The sequence below is a fragment of the Calidris pugnax genome, unplaced genomic scaffold, assembly GCF_001431845.1.
Source record: "Calidris pugnax isolate Ruff unplaced genomic scaffold, ASM143184v1 scaffold232, whole genome shotgun sequence".
Classification (NCBI taxonomy): domain Eukaryota; kingdom Metazoa; phylum Chordata; class Aves; order Charadriiformes; family Scolopacidae; genus Calidris; species Calidris pugnax.
Genome location: NW_015090956.1, coordinates 592,766 through 613,225, shown reverse-complemented (window position 1 = coordinate 613,225; position 20,460 = coordinate 592,766). Strand labels below are relative to the sequence as shown.

At 41.8% G+C, this 20,460-nt stretch overlaps 2 protein-coding genes across 4 annotated transcripts in view; one reads left to right on the top strand and one right to left on the bottom strand.

The window, feature by feature from the left end:
* Positions 1–96, bottom strand: part of SFT2D3 (SFT2 domain containing 3) — a 2,018-nt gene extending 1,922 nt beyond the window's left edge. Inside the window, exon 1 of the mRNA XM_014952116.1 lies at positions 28–96. Coding sequence (XP_014807602.1) covers positions 28–96 — 69 coding nt within the window. The remainder of the gene's footprint in view (positions 1–27) is intronic.
* Positions 97–400: 304 nt separating this feature from the next.
* The window catches only part of LIMS2 (LIM and senescent cell antigen-like domains 2), a 44,492-nt gene continuing 24,432 nt past the window's right edge, over positions 401–20,460 (top strand). For 2 of the 3 annotated variants that reach the window (XR_001413180.1, XM_014952127.1), the window contains exons 1-3: positions 1,836–1,965; positions 19,280–19,439; positions 20,338–20,404. Coding sequence is in view for 2 of the 3 variants with exons in the window: in XM_014952127.1 (XP_014807613.1) it covers positions 1,955–1,965; positions 19,280–19,439; positions 20,338–20,404 (238 nt within the window). In the remaining variant the exon portion in view is untranslated. Of the gene's footprint in view, positions 538–1,051; positions 1,135–1,835; positions 1,966–19,279; positions 19,440–20,337; positions 20,405–20,460 lie in introns of those variants that run through there. The other variant, XM_014952128.1, reaches the window with a different exon arrangement.

The window sequence follows — 20,460 nt, the reverse complement described above, 5'->3', positions numbered from 1 at the left end:
GGCGGGGGGCGGGGGGGGTGCGGGGGCCGCGGTTGGGGCGGCGGCCGCCTTTGACTGCGCGAGGTACTCCTGCAACTGCCGGCCCAGGTCCGCCATGGCGGGGGCCGGCGGAACCGCTCGCCCGCCGCTAGACCGCGCCGCCGGCCCGCCCCGCCGCCATCTTGCGGAGGAGCTACATCCGGGTCACCGGCCCGCTCCGGAGCCCGCCCTCACAGGGGGCGGCGCGCGTGCGCCGGCGGCCGTGAGGGGGCGAGGGAGGGCGGCCCGTCCCGACCCCATGGCCGCCCGGTCCCGACCCCTGGCCGCCCTCCCTCCCCTCCCATTGCCGTCTGAATCTGAATATTCGCCTTAAAGGAAAGGCAGAGGCGTCTGAGGAAAGGAGCGGGGGATGCTCGTCGGGGCAGGGGCGGCCATGTCGCGGCTGGAGGGAGAGCTGCTCGTCAGGCGGCTGGAAGGGCCGGGCAGCTGCCAGCAGTAACGGGTTAGCGGTCTCGGCAGCTGGAAAGGAGAATGGTGTCACGTTCAAAATGTACATTGGTAAGAGAAGGATGGTGCTGGAGATGGGTACAGCTCACAGGTAGCCCCAGGGGAGGTTGCAGGGCGAGAGGAAGGGTTGCCCAAGGTGACAGGCCGGTGACTGAAGGCCGAGCCTTGCCTGGCACCATCCTCCTCCCGACACCATCGGCATCACCCAGAGTCTCCTCCTCGAGTGTTCAGTCCAAAGGATTGAAGCCTTCAACCACAGCTCTCAATCCCGGTGATTGCAGCTCTTCTTTCTGAAGGAGAGCCACCAGAGTAGAGACTTCACAGGTTGGCACCCAGAAACTACTACAACAGGAGAGACTAGAGATGCAGGGAGTGACTAAGAGTCTGTCAGCCCAGCCAAATCTGTTAAATTGCTGGCTGTTTATTAATAAGATTACCTATTGCCCTTTACTCAGCCAACCATTAAACCAAAATAAAACTACTGAACTCAATTCTTCACCCTGATTTAAATAATAAAAATTCCAAGTGCTAAGTTAACCTGTGCGATTCTAAATGTTTACGGCAGGGCTGAAAATTGAGATGGTTGGACACCAAGAGACCAGAGTTCCCATCGTCAGTCCCAAGCCTGCAGCAATACCCCTAGCTATGGTGAGTCACATCATATACCAGGCCACCTTAAAGCTTGAAACCGCTTTTCGGCAGAAGATCCCTGTCCTATTTGGTGGATCGCTTTAGCATTGATACACGCCAGAGAACATACAGCTCTTTAAGTGCTCAGGGCAAACTTTGATCATTGGCAAGAAGGGATTAGATAGTGAAAACGCCACGCTTGGAGGGGTCCTTGTTAGGGTGTGCGATCCCCCTTCCTTTTGGCAGCAAAGGATGCCATTTAACCGCTTTCAGGAAGAAAAGTCACGCTGCCAGGCGGGTTTTCCCCTCACGTGGGGCTGTGCCGCGAGTGTCACCGCCTGTCGCGGCGGGCAGGAAGCACGGCTTCTTTGTTCACAGGATAAAACGTTACATCAACGATGTGTATGTCAGAGATATAAACCGCTACCTGGCGTGCAGTTGTGATAAAACCTTCCCCTCAGCTTTTCCCCTTTCTCCCCCCGCCCCAGGCCCATGCTCGAAGCGTTACAACCCGCTGGGGCCAAGCGGCTCCCGGGCCGGAGCCGTGCCCCGGGGCCGTCGGCTCTCTGTTCCCCGTCCAGGAGGCGGCCCCGATCCGTCGCTTCGTTACTCAATATTTTTTTTCCCTTTATAGGAAAAATATGCGCGGGGCCCGGGGGGGGGCTGCCCTGAGTCACCGGGGGCTGCGGCTCCCGCCCACGCCCCCGGGGGCCCGGGCCGGGCTGGGGCGGGGTTTCTGCTGCCCGCCGGGGTTGGAGCCGGAGCCGCTGCTCCCAGCCGCCCGTCCCGACCGGCAGCCCCTCCGCCACAGCCCGGCGACGGCCGGGGGCGCGCCGCCATGACGGGCAGGTAAGGCCGGGGAGGGAGGGCAGCGCAGGTCGGTCCCGCGCCCTGGCCACGGTGGGCTCTCCCCGCCTTCACCGCCCCCGCGGCGGGCGGTGGAGGGTCGGGAACGGCCCCCTCTTTGCCCTGGTGGTGTGCCCGGTAGGAAGGCGGTCGGGGAAGAGGAGGTTTTTGCTTCTGCGGGGTTCAGGCGGAGCGGGGCAGGCTGCGGCCGGGGGAGGGATTGGGAAGGTTGACCTCGTGGAAGAGCAGAGCAAGGGCTGCCCCGCTGTGCCTTAACCCTCCCCCCCGCCACAGCGACGCGGCCAAGGGCGGTGGGAAGAGGAGAAACAGAGCTGGGAAGGAGCAGTTGTGTCCCTGGGCTCGGCAGGCAGGCTCCCTCCAGCCGGGTGGTGCGGCTCAGGCGCTGACAGCCTGCTCCCCCGCACCGCAGCCCCACGCTCCGGGGCCCTTCTGGCTCGTCTACACGCTGCCCTTCTGCCCGCACACTCGGCCTCCCTCTTCTTAGTAACTCCCCTTGGAGTTACGGTGTTCCCAGAGCTGTTTAAATCTGGAGCTTCATTCTCTCCCCACGCTGTCTGACGCTGGAGAACTCTGTAAAGTCACCTAATTGACAGATGTAAATGAGAAAAGCACTGGGGGAAGCGTTTACTGGCATCTTAGTTTTACACAAGTGCTGTAGTGTCTCCGATCGCTTCGTTCTCCCATCTGTAAAATAGAACCCAAACCTTGTAAAGCAGTTTGTGAAAATAAGCTTGCTTTTGTAAAACATCTTGAACTTGAAAAGTAATATTGAAATTAGCAGGGTGCCTTTTTTTTAGGATAGTCATCCTCCTGAATCCTACTATCAGTACTGTAATCCTGAAGCATTGCTCTTCTTGACTAGGAATACTGAAATGGATCTGGAATAGCCAGTGTATAAGTATTCATTTTTCTTTTGTGTAAAGTCTTGATACTTGTATTATGCAGCTTCTTATGATTATTCAGAGTAGATCATGTTTGGTGGGTTGTTGGGTATGAGAACGTGCTGAATAATTGTTGTAGCTTCCTGTAGGATTTGGGTGAGTGTTATTTTTGATCTCCATAATGACCAATTGATGTTGATGGGTGGCTGTATGCACTCAAAATGCTTCTGGTTTTTGCCTCCCGTGTTTACATTACTTTGATTTTTCTGTCGTAATGGGCCCTTTTTTGTTCTTCTGACATGTGAAAGTGGGTGAGTATTTACAAGTTTACATTCATTTTCTTACAACTAGAGGAAGACTCGAGAGTCTTAAATGTTCACAGGTCATGAGTACCCATGCAGCTCCTAAATGGGGACAGGATGGGGAGGACCTGGGAAGAATTGTGGCTGTATGAACCCAGCTATTTTTATTTTTATAGAACTGTGGTGTAGTACTGTGTAGAATGAGATGTTTGCCTCAGGTGAAACCACTCAGCTGCAGGGGACAGTGGGAAATGCCTGTGGATGGTAATCCTTCTTGTCTTCTCTCCATGCTTCCTCAGAAACCTGCCTGTTAAGGTCCAATGCTGTATTCAGTGAGGAGCTCTGATGTGAAGCACGAGGCTTGGTGAAGAGTTTCAGGGTAGTTGAGACACTGCAAAGCATGCAGTTCTTCAAAGTAACACAGGATTTCTGTCTCCTTTTCCTCAGATGTACTTCAAAGGGTTGTTAAAATGAGCAGGCCTTTAGTTTAGCTTTTGAAAAGTGAATGCAAGTGGTTTTTTACTGTTTTTAGAAATGTTTGTCCTGGAAAGTGTGTCAGCTATGAAGATTTCTAGATTCCTGTCTGCTGTCATTCCTGTGACAGAATGACTAACTGTTCTTTTGGAGAAGTTTATCATAGCTGTAATTCAGCTGACTTTTTCTTTGGTAATAGTGTAATCCATTTAGGGTAGTAGTTCCCCAGCAAACCAGAAGCTGTACTTTTGAGTGTCTGTGAAGCATTGCGCTGCTCAGCCCCTTGCATGACTAATGCCACTTGACAAGCACTGTGATTAGTGGTGTTTTGAGGCTTGGGCAGATCCCTAAGTCATTGGAAAGAATTCAGCATCAAGAATGTACTTCCTTAGATCCACCTACAGGTCACTCTATCAAACTGTGCGTGGCCAGATGTTGTTCCATGTTTCTTATGTTGTAGTTCTTAAAATCTGTTGACATTATGTAACCAGATGTTCTCCAGCTTTTGAGATTTGGGGTCTTCAGGGTTCTGGAAGGAGATGAACTGTCTCACAGCTGGAGCATCCCCACAATCATAGAATGGTTTGGGTTGGAAGGGGACCTTAAAGATCATCTAGTTCCAACCCCCTGCCCTGGGCAGGGCAATATCAATCAATGGGAACCTTCCAGAGCCAGGAACAGACATCATTGTGCCTCTGGTCTTGAAACTGTTGACACGGGGAAGGGAAGGATTTTGTTGCGTTACAGCATTTTAGAGCGAGGGAGACTGGAAAACATAAAATGCTGACACACTATTCTTTTTCACTTCACCTTTCCTGTCAAATAGAAGCACAGAAGGGCTCAGTTGTACGTACTATGATTACTGATGCGTTATTAACAATTAAGATAGACGAAAAATAACCCCATTTTTGTTTTTAAGTGTTCTGTCCCATTTAGCTGCAGAGGGTGTCACTGCAGCTTAATAATAGTAATAGCTTAAATAGCTGCAGTAACTTGATTTACTGATTTTTAGCATTAGGGAAAACATAATTCCAGAAAACACAAAGAAAGATGTGCACTTTTATTTATTCAGAGTAGAAAATCATTAAAAACAGGTGACTGTTCAGCAAATTAAATTCAAATATTGCAGGTCACGAGTCACATTGTTACAATATCAGGATTGTATTGTATTAGAGAAAATTGCTAAGTAGATCATTGGAATTTGCAAATAGTAATTCTGACTGCCACGTTTTGGCTGAGCTATTTTATTTCTCTGTGTCTTGACTGAAGTGACTGTTATAGTCCCTAATTTCAAGAGCAGTCTGTGGTTTAAGGGGATGCTGTTAACTTAAAAAAATATATAAAAATCACCCTTTCTTTGAATATATCCGTTCCAACTAAGATCCAAAGATAATAGGACATAAAGAAATGAAAGAAATATGTGTATTATAGTTTAAGTTACATGTTGTTTAACTGCATTTGGAAATAAGCTCTGTATAAAAGATAATGTGTTAGATACAGAAATAGTATGTTTCTAAGCAGCCTTCCCATATTTCGCAGTGTTGAGAAATACAATTTCTGTTATTTTTGGTGTCTTTAGAAGTATACTGTGGTACTTTCTTACCAATAAATAAGTGAAGACTGCTTCTATAATTTGTATTTGATGTGTTTGGTCCATCTCTCCGTTTTGAATTTTGCCTTTTCAAGGAGGATTGTTGGTGTTGGTTGTTTGGAGTTTTTTAATGTTTCTTTTTTTTTCCTACTGTGTTTTGCCTTGTTTCCTTTCTTGTTTGTGTTGGACTTATTCCTAAGAAAGAGAATCAGTGAATGACCAATGAACAAAACATTGTCAAATGCCCAAAGTAGAAAATAAACTAGAATTGAAGATAATTTCTTTTAAGACTTTAATGCTGTGGCACTGATTAGAAAACATAAAGGTAAAAAATGCCTGTGCTGTTTTATATTGATTTTAGAAACTAATCTAATACAAAGCACAAGAAAAAATGTTTCCTAAGTGCGCATTTCAGGGCATAATTATTTTTGTAAGAAATTTGTGTTATCACTATATTTGGTCTAATTGGGATCTGGATACGCCTATGTACTTCCTGCAGTCAACAAAAGAAGAACAGCTGCATTTACACATACGCATATTGATTGTTCCTAATCCAGTTGAGGTAAGAAATAAGAGTATATTATTTTCAATTAGGCTAGCGTTTGACTAGATGCTTTTTAATTCAGTAGAGAGCTGCTGCTGTGCATGTGCTTCATTTTATGAAGCAATTGCAAATAAAATGGTTTGGAGGAGGAGGAGGGAATATAAAGCTTGATAATGTTAAGAAATGTCTTTGGCGCTGACTAAAAAGTATCTGCATTGTAAGAGGTGTCTCATGTCTTCGAGTTATCAGCAGCCACTTCAACTCTTCTGGGTTGAAAAATGCATTTTTAACCTTATTATCTTTCCATCTAAATCTACTCTCTGAGGCTCTGTAGATAAATTTTAACTTGTCGGAAGGTCCTTAGTCGTCTGTTCTGGGGACACAGAGACGCTTCTCTGAGAACTACTTGTTAATGCCTAAAAGAAGTCTAGTTGCTTTCTTCTCAGCTTTGGCCCAGAAAGTAACCAGCTGTAAGATTTTGGCATCGACCTTGTCTCTTAAAGCGATCTGTCAAGAGGGAAAGAAAAACAAAACCATGCATTTTCACTGTTACGTGCGAGGCAGCAAGAAAGGAGTGAGTGAAGGAGCTTGTGTTGAGGGGTGGGAAGACAGGATGGTTATTGTTTTGATGGTTTTTTTCCTTCAATCCTGTCATCTTCCCTTTTGAAGAAGAGAGTCATACATTTCTGTGGAAGAGCGGTTATTTGAAAACCAATAAAATCATGTCCTATGAGTCAGAAGGGTAAAAGCTTAGGTGTTTGAAAGAGAAGGAGATTTTTAGCCAGATTGCTTAAGGTTAAGGGAGATAATGTTGCAGTGATTTAATGTTTTGCTTTGTACTAAAAGTAAAAAGGTGATTTAATATTGCATTTTAAAAGCTTTTCATTGCTCTAAAATTAAAAAGATCTGCAAAAACACCCAATATGGAGGACATTTTGCTTCTCCTGTTCCATTTACATCATAAAGTAGAAAATGGATAAAGCACAAGTGCAATCTGAGAGAAATGGTAGTGGCAGGTTGCTGTCAGAGGTCAGGAGCCTAAAACTCCCAGTGAAACGTGGGGTGAATTGTAGATATGAAGGTTACTGATTTCTGGGTTTGAAAGTCTGATATTCCTTATTTGTGCCTGTTCTGCTGTGTCCCAGTAAACCCTACTGTTTTTCTTTAAAGGACAGAAGGGATCTCTGCTTGTTAATACTCATTTAGTACTAATGAAGTCATCACTTCTACTTCTGCCTTTTTTTTTTGCCTCTCTAGCTTGCCAGGCTGTAGTCATGGAATATATTTCACTCTCTGTTATTTTTTTCCTCTATAGCTTGCCAGGCTGTAGTCATGGAATAAATTTTGCTCTCATGCTACAAAAATCCTCATTTCTTTATAATTTACTAAAAAGTAATTTGTCGGTAATGACTCTTGAGATGTTTTTCGCAGCGATACTGATCAAATGACACTGACTCAGATGTTCCCATCCTCCTTTTCCCTTTGTTCTCTTAAAAACTGACTTCTATCTTCTCTTTTTTTTTTCTCATTCTATGGCCCTACAGCGGGCCGGAGCCGTTTGTGCTGCGTGCTCTTTCTCTCTTGCAGGGGTGGGAGCGGAGGGGGAGCTGTAGAAAGGGTGACCTCCCGTTTGAAGGCCCTGTTCAGTTCCCAGCAGAGAGCTCTGGAGGCTGGAATGCCAAGTATGTTCCTTCTCCCCTCTTCCTGACCCTGTGCTGCGTGCCACTTCTGCAGGCTGGAGGGTGTCCGGAGAGCAAAAGTCTTTGTGGTTTTGTTTCTCGGAATAGGCTTTATCCAACTGGAAGGAACAGTCGGGTTGTTTGCAGTGTCCTTAAGACATTGTGTGGTGCAGCATCCTGCGGGGAACCACCTTAGAGATGGCAGGGCCAGATACTGGTCTGCAGTAAACTAAAGCGTTCATTGTCAAGAGATCTAGTAATGGGTTTTGCTTTTCTGTAGTTGTTGCTTTGATCAGAAAGTCGTCTTGAATTAAGTGGGTTAGTTATGTGAAGACTCAGGATTTTTTTGTTTTTAATCTTGCTCATGAAATTTATGGTTAGTTATGTGAAGACTCAGGATTTTTTTTGTTTTTAATCCCGCTCATGAAATTTATACAGATATATTATGCAAGTCTAACACAGAACGAGTTGCTGATGTAGACTCCTAGTGAGCTGGCTTAGGTAGGTAATTACTAGTGGAATACAGGAAAGAGATTGTCTGATCTTTAGGACTGCAGCAGAATGGCAGACAAATTGTAAGAAACAATGCTCAGGGCAGGGGTCTATGCATCCTGCTTTAGCTCTTCTGAAACGTAAAGGCAACTCCCAAAAGGAAGGTGACTCATTGAATACATCAGTGTTGCTGGTATTCGCTCCAGTTGTCTCTCTGCCTTCCCCTTCACAGTGGCATTGGGTGCCATGGCTGGCCTGAGACTTCGGGGGCTGGCATCCTCCAAACTTTATCAACGCCGGCAGGATCGGCTAAGTGCCACAGGGTCACTCCTGAGCAACAGGACAGATACAGCAGCTGGGATACGTGGGTACGTCTCTTGAGATGAAGGCAATGGTATTGCAGTTTTCCAGGATTTGATGGATGTTCGGTTTTGGTGGTGGGGCTTTTTTTCTTTAAAGCGGGAATTATCTGCACACAGCCAGAGGGGATGAGGTCTGCTTATTTTCATTTCCAAGTCGATTACGAAGGAGAGGACTTTCCTGATGAGAAAGCTTTCAGTTTTTAACAATAACAGGAAGGCAACAATGGAGAACCTTTCCCGTTTCAAAGCACTGTACTACACTGTTCAGAACCAACATTAGTGCTAGTGTCATTAATGGTGAGGTTTTTACGCACTGTGGGGATAAAGAAACGGTGAAATGTAGTAGTTTTTCAAAACGTTGATAAAATTCTACTGTTCCTTGATTTTTTAGGGCTCAGTAGTCCATTTCTTCACCTATACTGTTAATAGCAACATAGTTCATTTTAGTTTTTGTAAGTATATCCAGTCCACCAGAAACTGAAGCTACAAGCATAGCTGCTTCTTGAGATTATTTAGAACACGTCAACCAAAGCTTCCTAAATCTGCCCAGACAATTCTATTGCATGATTTGATCATTACTTTTCCTGTGCTTCAGATTAAAATTTTACTTTATGTCTCAATTTTCATTGAAATAGATTTTGGGCAGGAGAGAAACGAAATAAAACTTAGTTTCTTGCATTTTGGGAGCACTAGGAGCTGCAGCAGCAGTATGGGATCTGAAGTCTTTGTCACTGGGGAGAGCAGTGAGCATGCAGGAGAGAAGGAGGTTGGTTTCTTTTTTAGTAATCAGAAGTTTTGAATTTCTGTCTTTTCTTAAGAGGACATAGCCTGGTGTTTACCTGGAATTGAGCAATTGGTTTGACTTCATATTTTGAACTTCACTAAAACCCTACTTTCCCCTCTATTTTTCTTTTAGCCTATCGCTATTAGTTGCTAATTTTTCCATTTTTCCTACACAAAGTCATGGGTGTGAATGTCTGAGAACTTAGTGAGAGGGGAGTAAGAAGGTAGTGAAAGAAATGGTGATGCCATTGAGGGGAGAGGATGCTGTTCAGGAGGAGTGAGAAGCATAGAAGGAACCTGTGAGAGAAAATAAAAGCAGCATTGAACAAGCAGCAATGCAACACAGAGTGTGATTCAAAGATAGGAAGGATGAGGGGATAAATGCCCGGACATAGTCATCTCACAGTCAAAATGCAGTTTGCTTTCAGCTATGTAACTGGGTTTTATTGTAACCTATAAGAACCTTCCAGAAAGGTGAAGGCACAATATTTTTCCCCATTATTTCCTATTACTATTTCTAATAACTCTTTTTCTGAGTTTGTAATGATGACAGATTTTTCAAGCCTTTGTGTTTCGTAAATTGGAGTTTAAAACTCTCTCTTAAGTAGACGTGCTTGATCTACTATGCAGAAAGAACGCCTTTTTCTGAAAAGCATGTTTAGAATACTCAGCACTACCCTAGAATGGTTTTGCAGGAAAACAAAGTTAGTCCTCGTTTGCCTTCTATGTCAGCTAGATTTCAGGAGCTGGAGCTTGGTGTTTGGAAAATGCTTATCTGTGTGAGATCTCTTTTTTTTTTTTTTGCTTCTCCCTCCTGGTATAGGTCCTGATAGTTTGTGTCCTTTCTTCAGGCAAATGAGAGTAATCCAATAGTGTTGCTGCTAGTTGATGATAATTGATGAACACGTTTGGGAATGATCTGTTTTATCAGTGCTGGTAAACAAACATCATGTTTTAGCTCCTTTGAGATAATGGAAGTGGACATTGTGCATGAAGTGGTCCATGCTTGATAACGAAAGGATGTTTTTTCTGCATAAGAAGTACAATCTGTTTAAAACTTGTACATTTCTTTATGTTGTTGATGTTTCCCTGGGCTGAGCAACACTGCCTTTTTAAGTAATTGGTCATGGATTACTGGAAATAAGTATTCCATTATGTTGAGAGGGAGTACCAAGTACCCAGGCCATAGGATTTTTTTCTGTATGAATACCAACAAACTTTAATTGCTGCTGCTGATCTCAAAGGTCTACCTGATTGTGGCTTCCCCTGCAGGCCAATAGTACAGACATTGTAATATATATGCATCTGAAATGTGTGAATGAGTGGAATTTTTTTTCTTAAACCCCTGGCTTTAGGTCTACCTGATTGTGGCTTCCCCTGCAGGTCAATGGTACAGATATTGTAATATATACGCATCTGAAATGTGTGGAATTTTTTTTCTTAAACCCCTAGCTTCTACTAATAGCAAATTGCTGTTGCTGGTAGGTCAAGGAGAGATGGGGAACCATAAAGATTTTTTCCCATGTTGTGACCATGTTGCAAGTTGCATTTGTATGTTTTTCTTAATTTTGTTTATCCCTGTGTAGTAAACAACAACAAAAAGCGTTTATTTCATTGAGAGATTGGGGGCTGTATGGTCAAGGAAGGTACCCTGAGAGAAACACTATTCATTACTTAGCTGAAAAAAAATTTAAATAGGGAATGAACTGAAAATTCGATGCAAGCAGAAGGAGAAATGCTGGAAATGTGAAGCTGTGCACATAGCTTTATCAAATGCACAACAAATCATACACTGAACAAAGGGGATTTTTTTTTTTCTACAACTTTTTATGACAAGTTTAATAATAACCTTTAAAAAGTTAAATCAGTTTGGCAAAATTGTCCAGGTAAACGTCAATTGCAGTGAAGAGATTTTGGAAGAATGGTGAGGGTAGTTGATGGCTGTTTTTCAGCAGAAGTTCATGAACTGATAGCCTTCCTCTTTTTTTTTTTGTATTAGTCATCTGTGAAATGAAACATGAAGTCTGGTATTGTATTTTTTTTTATCTTTATCAACATTAAGGGCTTAAAGCCACAAATCCTCAACCATGCTATGGGGATGGGAAGAAGCCCTTCTCCTGGAGTGCTCCGATTTTTGTCTTAGCTACTGGCATCTATGATGTACACAAGTGGTGAGAGCTTTCTAGGTTTTTGATTTTTCACTGTCCTAGGCATCTCTGTGTGTGTATACATAGTAGGAATGACTATGTAAATGTTAACATATTGTGATATTTTCTGTATACACTAGTTTCTAGTGGTAGACCAGATGGGCGATGAAGGACTTTCTAGGATTCCCTAGCATAGGTACAGTGCCAGTCTGCTGAGATTTGGACAACGCCCTGTGCTCTTGTGTCTTGAAATGTTGTCTTCCTTTCTTTGTGCAATTATCTGTAAGGGTGTTGGTCATCTCTGTATTAAACTACTGCTTCATTCAGCACTGTGAGGAAGGAGAACTCCCTTTGACACTAAAACCAAAAAGCTTTCAAGACCAATTAAAGAGAACTGATTTTTTTTTTTTGACTGGGCTTTTCTGACGGAAGCACTCCCTGTGCCTGCAGTGCCCTTCTTGGACCAGATAGAGCCTGCGACTGTTCATCTCTTCTCCTGGTTGTGTGTAGTTGTCTCTGGTTCATTTTGTCTTGCATCCATACTGAATTCTACTAATGTGAAGGCCAGAGTCTCTATTCTACTCTCTCGGCAGTGCAAATATTAGATTTGCTGGTTGCATCCATACTGAATTCTACTAATGTGAAGGCCAGAGTCTCTGTTCTACTCTCTTGGCAGTACCAAGTACTAGATTTGCTGTTTTTTTGCTCAACCTGTCAGCAGTGCTAGGTCTCTGTGGACAAATCTTTATAAAAGGAGATGACAGTATAGAAGCTATAGCATTTTAGCCAGCTTTCTTAGTATTTAAGTCCAACTCTCTTTTTTGCTTTTCCTCTGTAGTAATACAGGCCCAGTTTCCTGAGTCTTCATGAGAATATAATATAAAAATATGACATTTACTAGCCCAAATAGATATGATACCACTATTTTTAGAAGATAGATCCATATTGACTTTAGTGATGCAAGAAGGTGAAATGCTTTCAAATCTTTCTATCGCATCAGTACTAGTGGAACAGAATGGGTCTCCCAATTTACTTCTACTTCTTATAAAGAAGGAATTGTTTTCTTTCCAATTGAGAACGATGCTGATACTTTGTAGTAATTACAAGAAGTCAAAGCATGAGAAATCCACACCGAATTATAATGGTAAATAACTAATTTCTGTAAATTAGCTACTTTGACAAAGATAATTTGTTAAAGATACAACACATAATGGTGAAAGATTGGAAAAAGCATTGTAAGCACTGGTAATTTTTGGATTTGCACAGGACAGGATAACTCCAGGATGTTGGAGCTGCTCATGTTTTAATAGCTTTTCCTGTCTTTGTGTCACCAGCTTATTGTTAAAACAGAGGAAGATTCTGTATTTTACTGAATTGCAAAATATCAGTGAGCAAACAGAATACAAGAAGCGGTCCATATTGGGGACTGTTTTTTGTGGAAAAGATTCAGATCTGAATATTTCACTCTTGCCATAGCAAGTCAAACTTCTGTGGTCACTCTTGGTACCGAAATATCAGTGAGCAAACAGAATACAAGAAGTGCTCCATATTGAGGACTGTTGTGGTGAAAGATTGGAAAAAGCATTGTAAGCACTGGTAATTTTTGGATTTGCACAGGACAGGATAACTCCAGGATGTTGGAGCTGCTCATGTTTTAATAGCTTTTCCTGTCTTTGTGTCACCAGCTTATTGTTAAAACAGAGGAAGATTCTGTATTTTACTGAATTGCAAAATATCAGTGAGCAAACAGAATACAAGAAGCGGTCCATATTGGGGACTGTTTTTTGTGGAAAAGATTCAGATCTGAATATTTCACTCTTGCCATAGCAAGTCAAACTTCTGTGGTCACTCTTGGTACCGCCATCAAAAGGATGGGTTTGGTGTGGCTGTTCCTTTCCCTGTGCTGCTGGCAGAAGTGTTTTTGCAGCAGTGTAGTAATCCGAATCATAAAACTTCTCTGAATTACAACTGTCCTCCCTCCACCTTCCAGCCTTTGTTAATTTTAACCTTGAGCTAGTTGAAGATATGCTTGTTTTTGCACACGGGGAAGGGCACACAAGGGTGTGTAGTGGAGGGAGATGAAGAAACTATGGCATACATGAAACTAGAACTTCGGAATAAATGCAAAGTCATACCTTCAGAGCAATGCCAAAGCTACAAATTTCAGCTTTAGTGTAAAAGAATAAAGTGTCTTAAGTAAAAGCAGATGCAAAGTCATGAATGAAGAGAGCAGAGAGGTGAAACTCAAGCTATGGTTATCAAAAGGCACAGCTGTTGGTTTGTATTACAGGAGGCACACTGGTCAGGAGCTGATGTGTGATTTAACTGTCTCCTGTACAGCTCTTCCCAACAAATTTCAACCAGGTTATAGCTGAGGCAGTGAACTATGTTATTTTGTGTACATGTTCTTTTATTTTAATATTTCCTGGACTAACGTATGAGTAACAAAGTCACAATCATTAGCTCATTTGCATTGTGGCATTTCTGGAACAGCTCAGTCTGTATCACAATCATCTTTCTTATGCCTTAAGGAAATCCTGTCAGCATCAACAAAGTTCTTCTAGCTCTCATATTTTGAAAATTTTTTAATATTTTCCATCTCCAAGTCTTTGACGTTCTTCTTCTGTGTTTTGTGAAATCATGAGTGGTGTCTCGCTGCGTATCCTGTTCTGTTGTTAAAGCAGAATTGGAGTATCTTGAGCAAAATTGCATAGCTGGGAGTTGGACCTTTTGCATCATCATACATCAGCAAAATGGTAAATAAACTCTTGGACTCTTGATATTCTCTTGCTTTTGCAAATGAATGGGGCAAATCAATTTTTTTTAGTGTTAAAAATTAAATCCAAAGTTGTACTTCATGCTAAGGGAAGACAGTGAGAACACAGAACAATAATGCTTTTGACTTTCACTAGGAATTTCAATTTCCCAATAGATTTTATATTGTTTAGAAGTTAAGGTTTACTGTGGGATTACTCCATCTTGACAGCCCTCAAATGCTGGCTTCAGAAGGGATGGTCCTGAAAGCCTTATTCTTACGAGTGAGTCCCTGCATCTTCATTTTGTTTCTCGCCAGCCCAGCTGTGGGACTTGTGTCAGAATCTCTCCCGGGACAAGCACAGTCAGTCGTGTTTGGTGTGAACTCTCACACTTGTGAACTCGCTCTGTTTCCTACAGGACCGTGGCTGTGCAATTTGCAGGCTGTAATCCCAGAGTTCAGCCAGTGGGTAGCTGGCAGTGGCAGTGATGTGTACTGTTCCTTCCCTGGAGTGCTGGTAAAGTCCATTTGGAGAAAGAAAAAAAATAAATAAATCAGTATTATAAAAACCGTTGATTTCATGTTTATAAAGCAAAACCCCCAACTAACACAACCTTAGATCACACTTTGTTGTTAGTGTGCAGGGTGTAGTACTTGCTGTTGTGTAGGAAACTCTGAGACTCACTGGAACTCTGTCTTGCCTGGTTTTCTTCCGTAACCCAGAGGACTTTTTTCACTGCTGTTGACATGGAGCTTTCTCCCTCGTGACTGTTGGCTAGCTCATGTCTTGCATGAGCATCAGATTTTTCAAGAGGGGAAAAAAATACTTGATGGGGAGATTATTTTTTCAAGTCCTGGCACACATTTGCATGATGTAACAGAAAGAGTGGCGATTGCAAACTAAGCCAATTGCGTCTCTCTTCTTTGCAACAGACAACTGATGTTTTTGTGTTGACCTATTCCTTTGGTACTCTGTGAGGATAAAAATGTTTTTTTAATCTATGATCTCTAGTTTATAAAATCACAGGATTTCCTGCTTGTCCATAATCATAATGGTGAAAGATTGGAAAAAGCATTGTAAGCACTGGTAATTTTTGGATTTGCACAGGACAGGATAACTCCAGGATGTTGGAGCTGCTCATGTTTTAATAGCTTTTCCTGTCTTTGTGTCACCAGCTTATTGTTAAAACAGAGGAAGATTCTGTATTTTACTGAATTGCAAAATATCAGTGAGCAAACAGAATACAAGAAGCGGTCCATATTGGGGACTGTTTTTTGTGGAAAAGATTCAGATCTGAATATTTCACTCTTGCCATAGCAAGTCAAACTTCTGTGGTCACTCTTGGTACCGCCATCAAAAGGATGGGTTTGGTGTGGCTGTTCCTTTCCCTGTGCTGCTGGCAGAAGTGTTTTTGCAGCAGTGTAGTAATCCGAATCATAAAACTTCTCTGAATTACAACTGTCCTCCCTCCACCTTCCAGCCTTTGTTAATTTTAACCCTGAGCTAGTTGAAGAAATGCTTGTTTTTGCACAAGGGAAAGGGCACACAAGGATGTGTAGTGGAGGGAGATGAAGAAACTATGGCATACATGAAACTAGAACTTCGGAATAAATGCAAAGTCATACCTTCAGAGCAATGCCAAAGCTACAAATTTCAGCTTTAGTGTAAAAGAATAAAGTGTCTTAAGTAAAAGCAGATGCAAAGTCATGAATGAAGAGAGCAGAGAGGTGAAACTCAAGCTATGGTTATCAAAAGGCACAGCTGTTGGTTTGTATTACAGGAGGCACACTGGTCAGGAGCTGATGTGTGATTTAACTGTCTCCTGTACAGCTCTTCCCAACAAATTTCAACCAGGTTATAGCTGAGGCAGTGAACTATGTTATTTTGTGTACATGTTCTTTTATTTTAATATTTCCTGGACTAAGGTATGAGTAACAAAGTCACAATCATTAGCTCATTTGCATTGTGGCATTTCTGGAACAGCTCAGTCTGTATCACAATCATCTTTCTTATGCCTTAAGGAAATCCTGTCAGCATCAACAAAGTTCTTCTAGCTCTCATATTTTGAAAATTTTTTAATATTTTCCATCTCCAAGTCTTTGACGTTCTTCTTCTGTGTTTTGTGAAATCATGAGTGGTGTCTCGCTGCGTATCCTGTTCTGTTGTTAAAGCAGAATTGGAGTATCTTGAGCAAAATTGCATAGCTGGGAGTTGGACCTTTTGCATCATCATACATCAGCAAAATGGTAAATAAACTCTTGGACTCTTGATATTCTCTTGCTTTTGCAAATGAATGGGGTAAATTAATCTTTTTAGTGTTAAAAATTAAATTTAAAGTTGTACTTCATGCTAAGGGAAGACAGTGAGAACACAGAACAATAATGCTTTTGTCTTTCACTAGGAATTTCAACTTCCCAATAGATTTTATATTGTTTAGAAGTTAAGGTTTAGATATTCTCTTGCTTTTGCAAATGAATGGGGTAAATTAATCTTTTTAGTGTTAAAAATTAAATTTAAAGTTGTACTTCATGCTAAGGGAAGACAGTGAGAACACAGAACAATAATGCTTTTGACTTTCACTAGGAATTTCAATTTCCCAATAGATTTTATATTGTTTAGAAGTTAAGGTTTACTGTGGGATTACTCCATCTTGACAGCCCTCAAATGCTGGCTTCAGAAGGGATGGTCCTGAAAGCCTTATTCTTACGAGTGAGTCCTTGCATCTTCATTTTGTTTCTCGCCAGCCCAGCTGTGGGACTTGTGTCAGAATCTCTCCCGGGACAAGCACAGTCAGTCGTGTTTGGTGTGAACTCTCACACTTGTGAACTCGCTCTGTTTCCTACAGGACCGTGGCTGTGCAATTTGCAGGCTGTAATCCCAGAGTTCAGCCAGTGGGTAGCTGGCAGTGGCAGTGATGTGTACTGTTCCTTCCCTGGAGTGCTGGTAAAGTCCATTTGGAGAAAGAAAAAAAATAAATAAATCAGTATTATAAAAACCGTTGATTTCATGTTTATAAAGCAAAACCCCCAACCAACACAACCTTGGATCACGCTTTGTTGTTAGTGTGCAGGGTGTAGTACTTGCTGTTGTGTAGGAAACTCTGAGACTCACTGGAACTCTGTCTTGCCTGGTTTTCTTCCGTAACCCAGAGGACCTTTTTCACTGCTGTTACATGGAGCTTTCTCCCTCGTGACTGTTGGCTAGCTCATGTCTTGCATGAGCATCAGATTTTTCAAGAGGGGAAAAAAATACTTGATGGGGAGATTATTTTTTCAAGTCCTGGCGCACATTTGCATGATGTAACAGAAAGAGTGGCGATTGCAAACTAAGCCAATTGCGTCTCTCTTCTTTGCAACAGACAACTGATGTTTTTGTGTTGACCTATTCCTTTGGTACTCTGTGAGGATAAAAATGTTTTTTTAATCTATGATCTCTAGTTTATAAAATCACAGGATTTCCTGCTTGTCCATAATTCCGGTCCATGTCTGTTGTTTTTTTTTTTAAACCTCCTTCATACTGCAGTAAGGAAACAAGTTGTAACAAATTTCTGCTAAATCAGTATTCCGTTCTTGAAATTATTACCAGCTCCTTTGGTCTTTGCCACCCTTGGAATTGCAGTGACAGAAAGAAAGTGTATTTTTACTGAGAGGTCACTCCAGGTCACGGCGTAGGATATTTGTGCGGGCTGCGGATGCGATACCTTTGGCTCAGCTGTGCCAGCTGAAACACAGGGCTGGTTTTGTTGCCTCGGGAGTATGAGGCTGCTGCCTGCACTGCTGCCTGCTCCTTCTAGTTGCCCTCAGAGCACAAAGCCCTGGAATACAAACAGGGACATGTTTTTGTAGGGGTGTCTCTGACCGGAGGAAAGAGAATTTTGTGCTACTGGAACATGCATATTGAATTACTGTTCTCTATGAAGAGGCGTGGAAAGTACCGTGTCAGGTTGAAGAATAACATTAACGATGGAAATTCAGTTTAAAGCAGCTTTGAATATAAAAAAGAAAGAAAAAAAGCCTTTTTAACCAAACCATCTTTCATTTTAAGTATATGTTATGTACTTCAGGAAAACTACTACAGAAATATTTCAGAGATTTTTAATATGTTGGAAATTTTTTATACTCCAATCTATAAAACTGCTATCTTTCTTTCCAATCATTTTAACCAAACCATCTTTCATTTTAAGTATACAGTATGTGCTTCAGGAAAACTACTACACAAATATTTCAGAGATTTTTAATATATTGGAAATTTTTTATACTCCAGTCTATAAAACTGCTATCTTTCTTTCCAGTCAGAATTCAGAAGGTGCCTGGAAGGCATAAAATAGTGTTTCTAGATGTAGAAGTGTAACAATACTGAATTATTAGATTATTAGATAGTCTGGTGGTTAAAAGAAAGATCACATTGCAACAAGAAACTGCAACTCTTTCCTTATAATTTTTCCCTCCCTGTTTGGACATGCAATATATGATTTTAAAATTGCATTCTATTAGCATATAGGGAACTTAGATTACCATGATGGCAACCATGAAAATTTAGTGAAAGAGGTTAGGGTTGTTCTACATTTTAGGGGAGATAGAGGAAATGTCCTTTACATGATTTGTGAGTGTGGCTTTGGGGGTTTTTAGCCCCACTCTCTGAGGAACTGAAGCTGAAGTATTTCCCAAGCCAGCCACAGAGAATTCTCTCTTCCCGTACTTTTTTAACACTTTGACAGTTTCAACTAAATTGTCAGGAAGACAGAGGCATTGTATGCAATTATTTTCCAATGAAACTTCTTCCCTTAAGCTGCTGGGTAAAGGGGGAAGTGCCCTGTTAATTTCTACAGTGAAGGGGAGACTGCAGTGGGATATCGGTGCGTATTACATATCACAAAATCCTTGGAAGTGCACATCCTGAGATCAGAAATCCCAAGAAGTCAGGATCATAGTGTTTGCTGCTCTCTGAACTGCTGGTTTATTTAAAAATGTGGATATTTGGTATGAGCAGGGTGACATTAGAGGGTGAAAGACGGGTGAAGCAGCCGCAAGCTAGCAATTGGTAAGTCTGCTGCATTCTGACACGTGTGAGTTGCAAGAACATAATTCAGCACTGACCTCAGTTAGAAATAGACTCGTTGGTCTTTGGTCTTTGTGGTTGTTTTTTTTTTGTATGTGTGTGTGAAAAGGAGTTGAAAGCAATGGAAATACTGTGTTGATAGGTGTTGGGGAAACTTAGATGATATAATTATACTCATGTGATCGGTTATGACATTGCTCATGTTCTTACTCTTGTCTTTATTCCAGTAACATGTCTGATGCTCTCGCAAACGCAGTATGCGAACGCTGCCAGGCTCGATTTGATCCTGCAGAGAGGATTGTGAACAGCAACGGGGAGCTCTATCATGAAAACTGCTTCGTCTGTGCTCAGTGTTTTCGTCAGTTCCCAGATGGACTTTTTTATGAGGTGAGGTCTTGTACTATGTGTAAGAGAAGAGAAATAGCTCTATTAAAATGCAAGGAATTAGGTGAAAATTCTGGCAGAAATATGAATTTCCATCTTTTTTTTTGCATATTTAATTTCTTAGCCTTAAATCTTTGCTGCTATTTTTTTTGGTGGGCTTCCGACTTCATTTCCATTTTTTCCTTCTCACATAGTCCTTTCCATACATCAGTAACAACAAGAACTGTGTGCTTGCTTTTTGGGTAGAAGCGTTTCAAAGAGAAAATAGAAAATGATTCTTAATATTGCATTAGATGTAAGTGAATTTTTGTCTTTATTTTTAGACATTTCCTACCAATTGGGCAACTTTTCCAATTGGGCAACTGAAATTTTTGTCTTTATTTTTAGACATTTCCTACCAACCTTTTCCAATTGGGCAACTGAAATCGGTGAACCCATTTAAAAATGAGGTTGAAATATTTTTACAGACTATGTGTGAGCACATATTTTGAATAGTGCATTATTTTAAACATGCTGCATTCTTGATTTGCTATGAGTTTTAACCTCATGTAGGAGGAGCAGTTCTGAATTACATGAGTAGAAAAACCTAAAGCAATAATGAAATGAAAGCCAACTATAGGAAAAAAGCTTTGGACGCGTCAAGATTTTTACTGTCTAGTAGCAGCATTGCTATTAACTTAACCTTTTGCTGTACAAATTCACCATGAGGCTGAAGCCATATCTGGATATTTCTTTAAGAATAATCCTTAGCAATTTAAAAAATGGTGGGGGGGGTTCTAGAACTGGAAAACTTGACTGACCTTGACTAATTGGGCATTTCAATGGAAGATCATGCTGAACTATCAAGACATGAGTAGTTCAGTTATTCATGAGGGCTTCTCCTCTCTCCTTTTGTTCACAGTTTGAAGGTCGGAAGTACTGTGAGCATGACTTCCAGATGCTGTTTGCTCCTTGCTGCGGGGAATGTGGTAAGACATGGTGCACATCAACACCACGGGGTAACAGCTCCAGGGCTGTGCAAAGC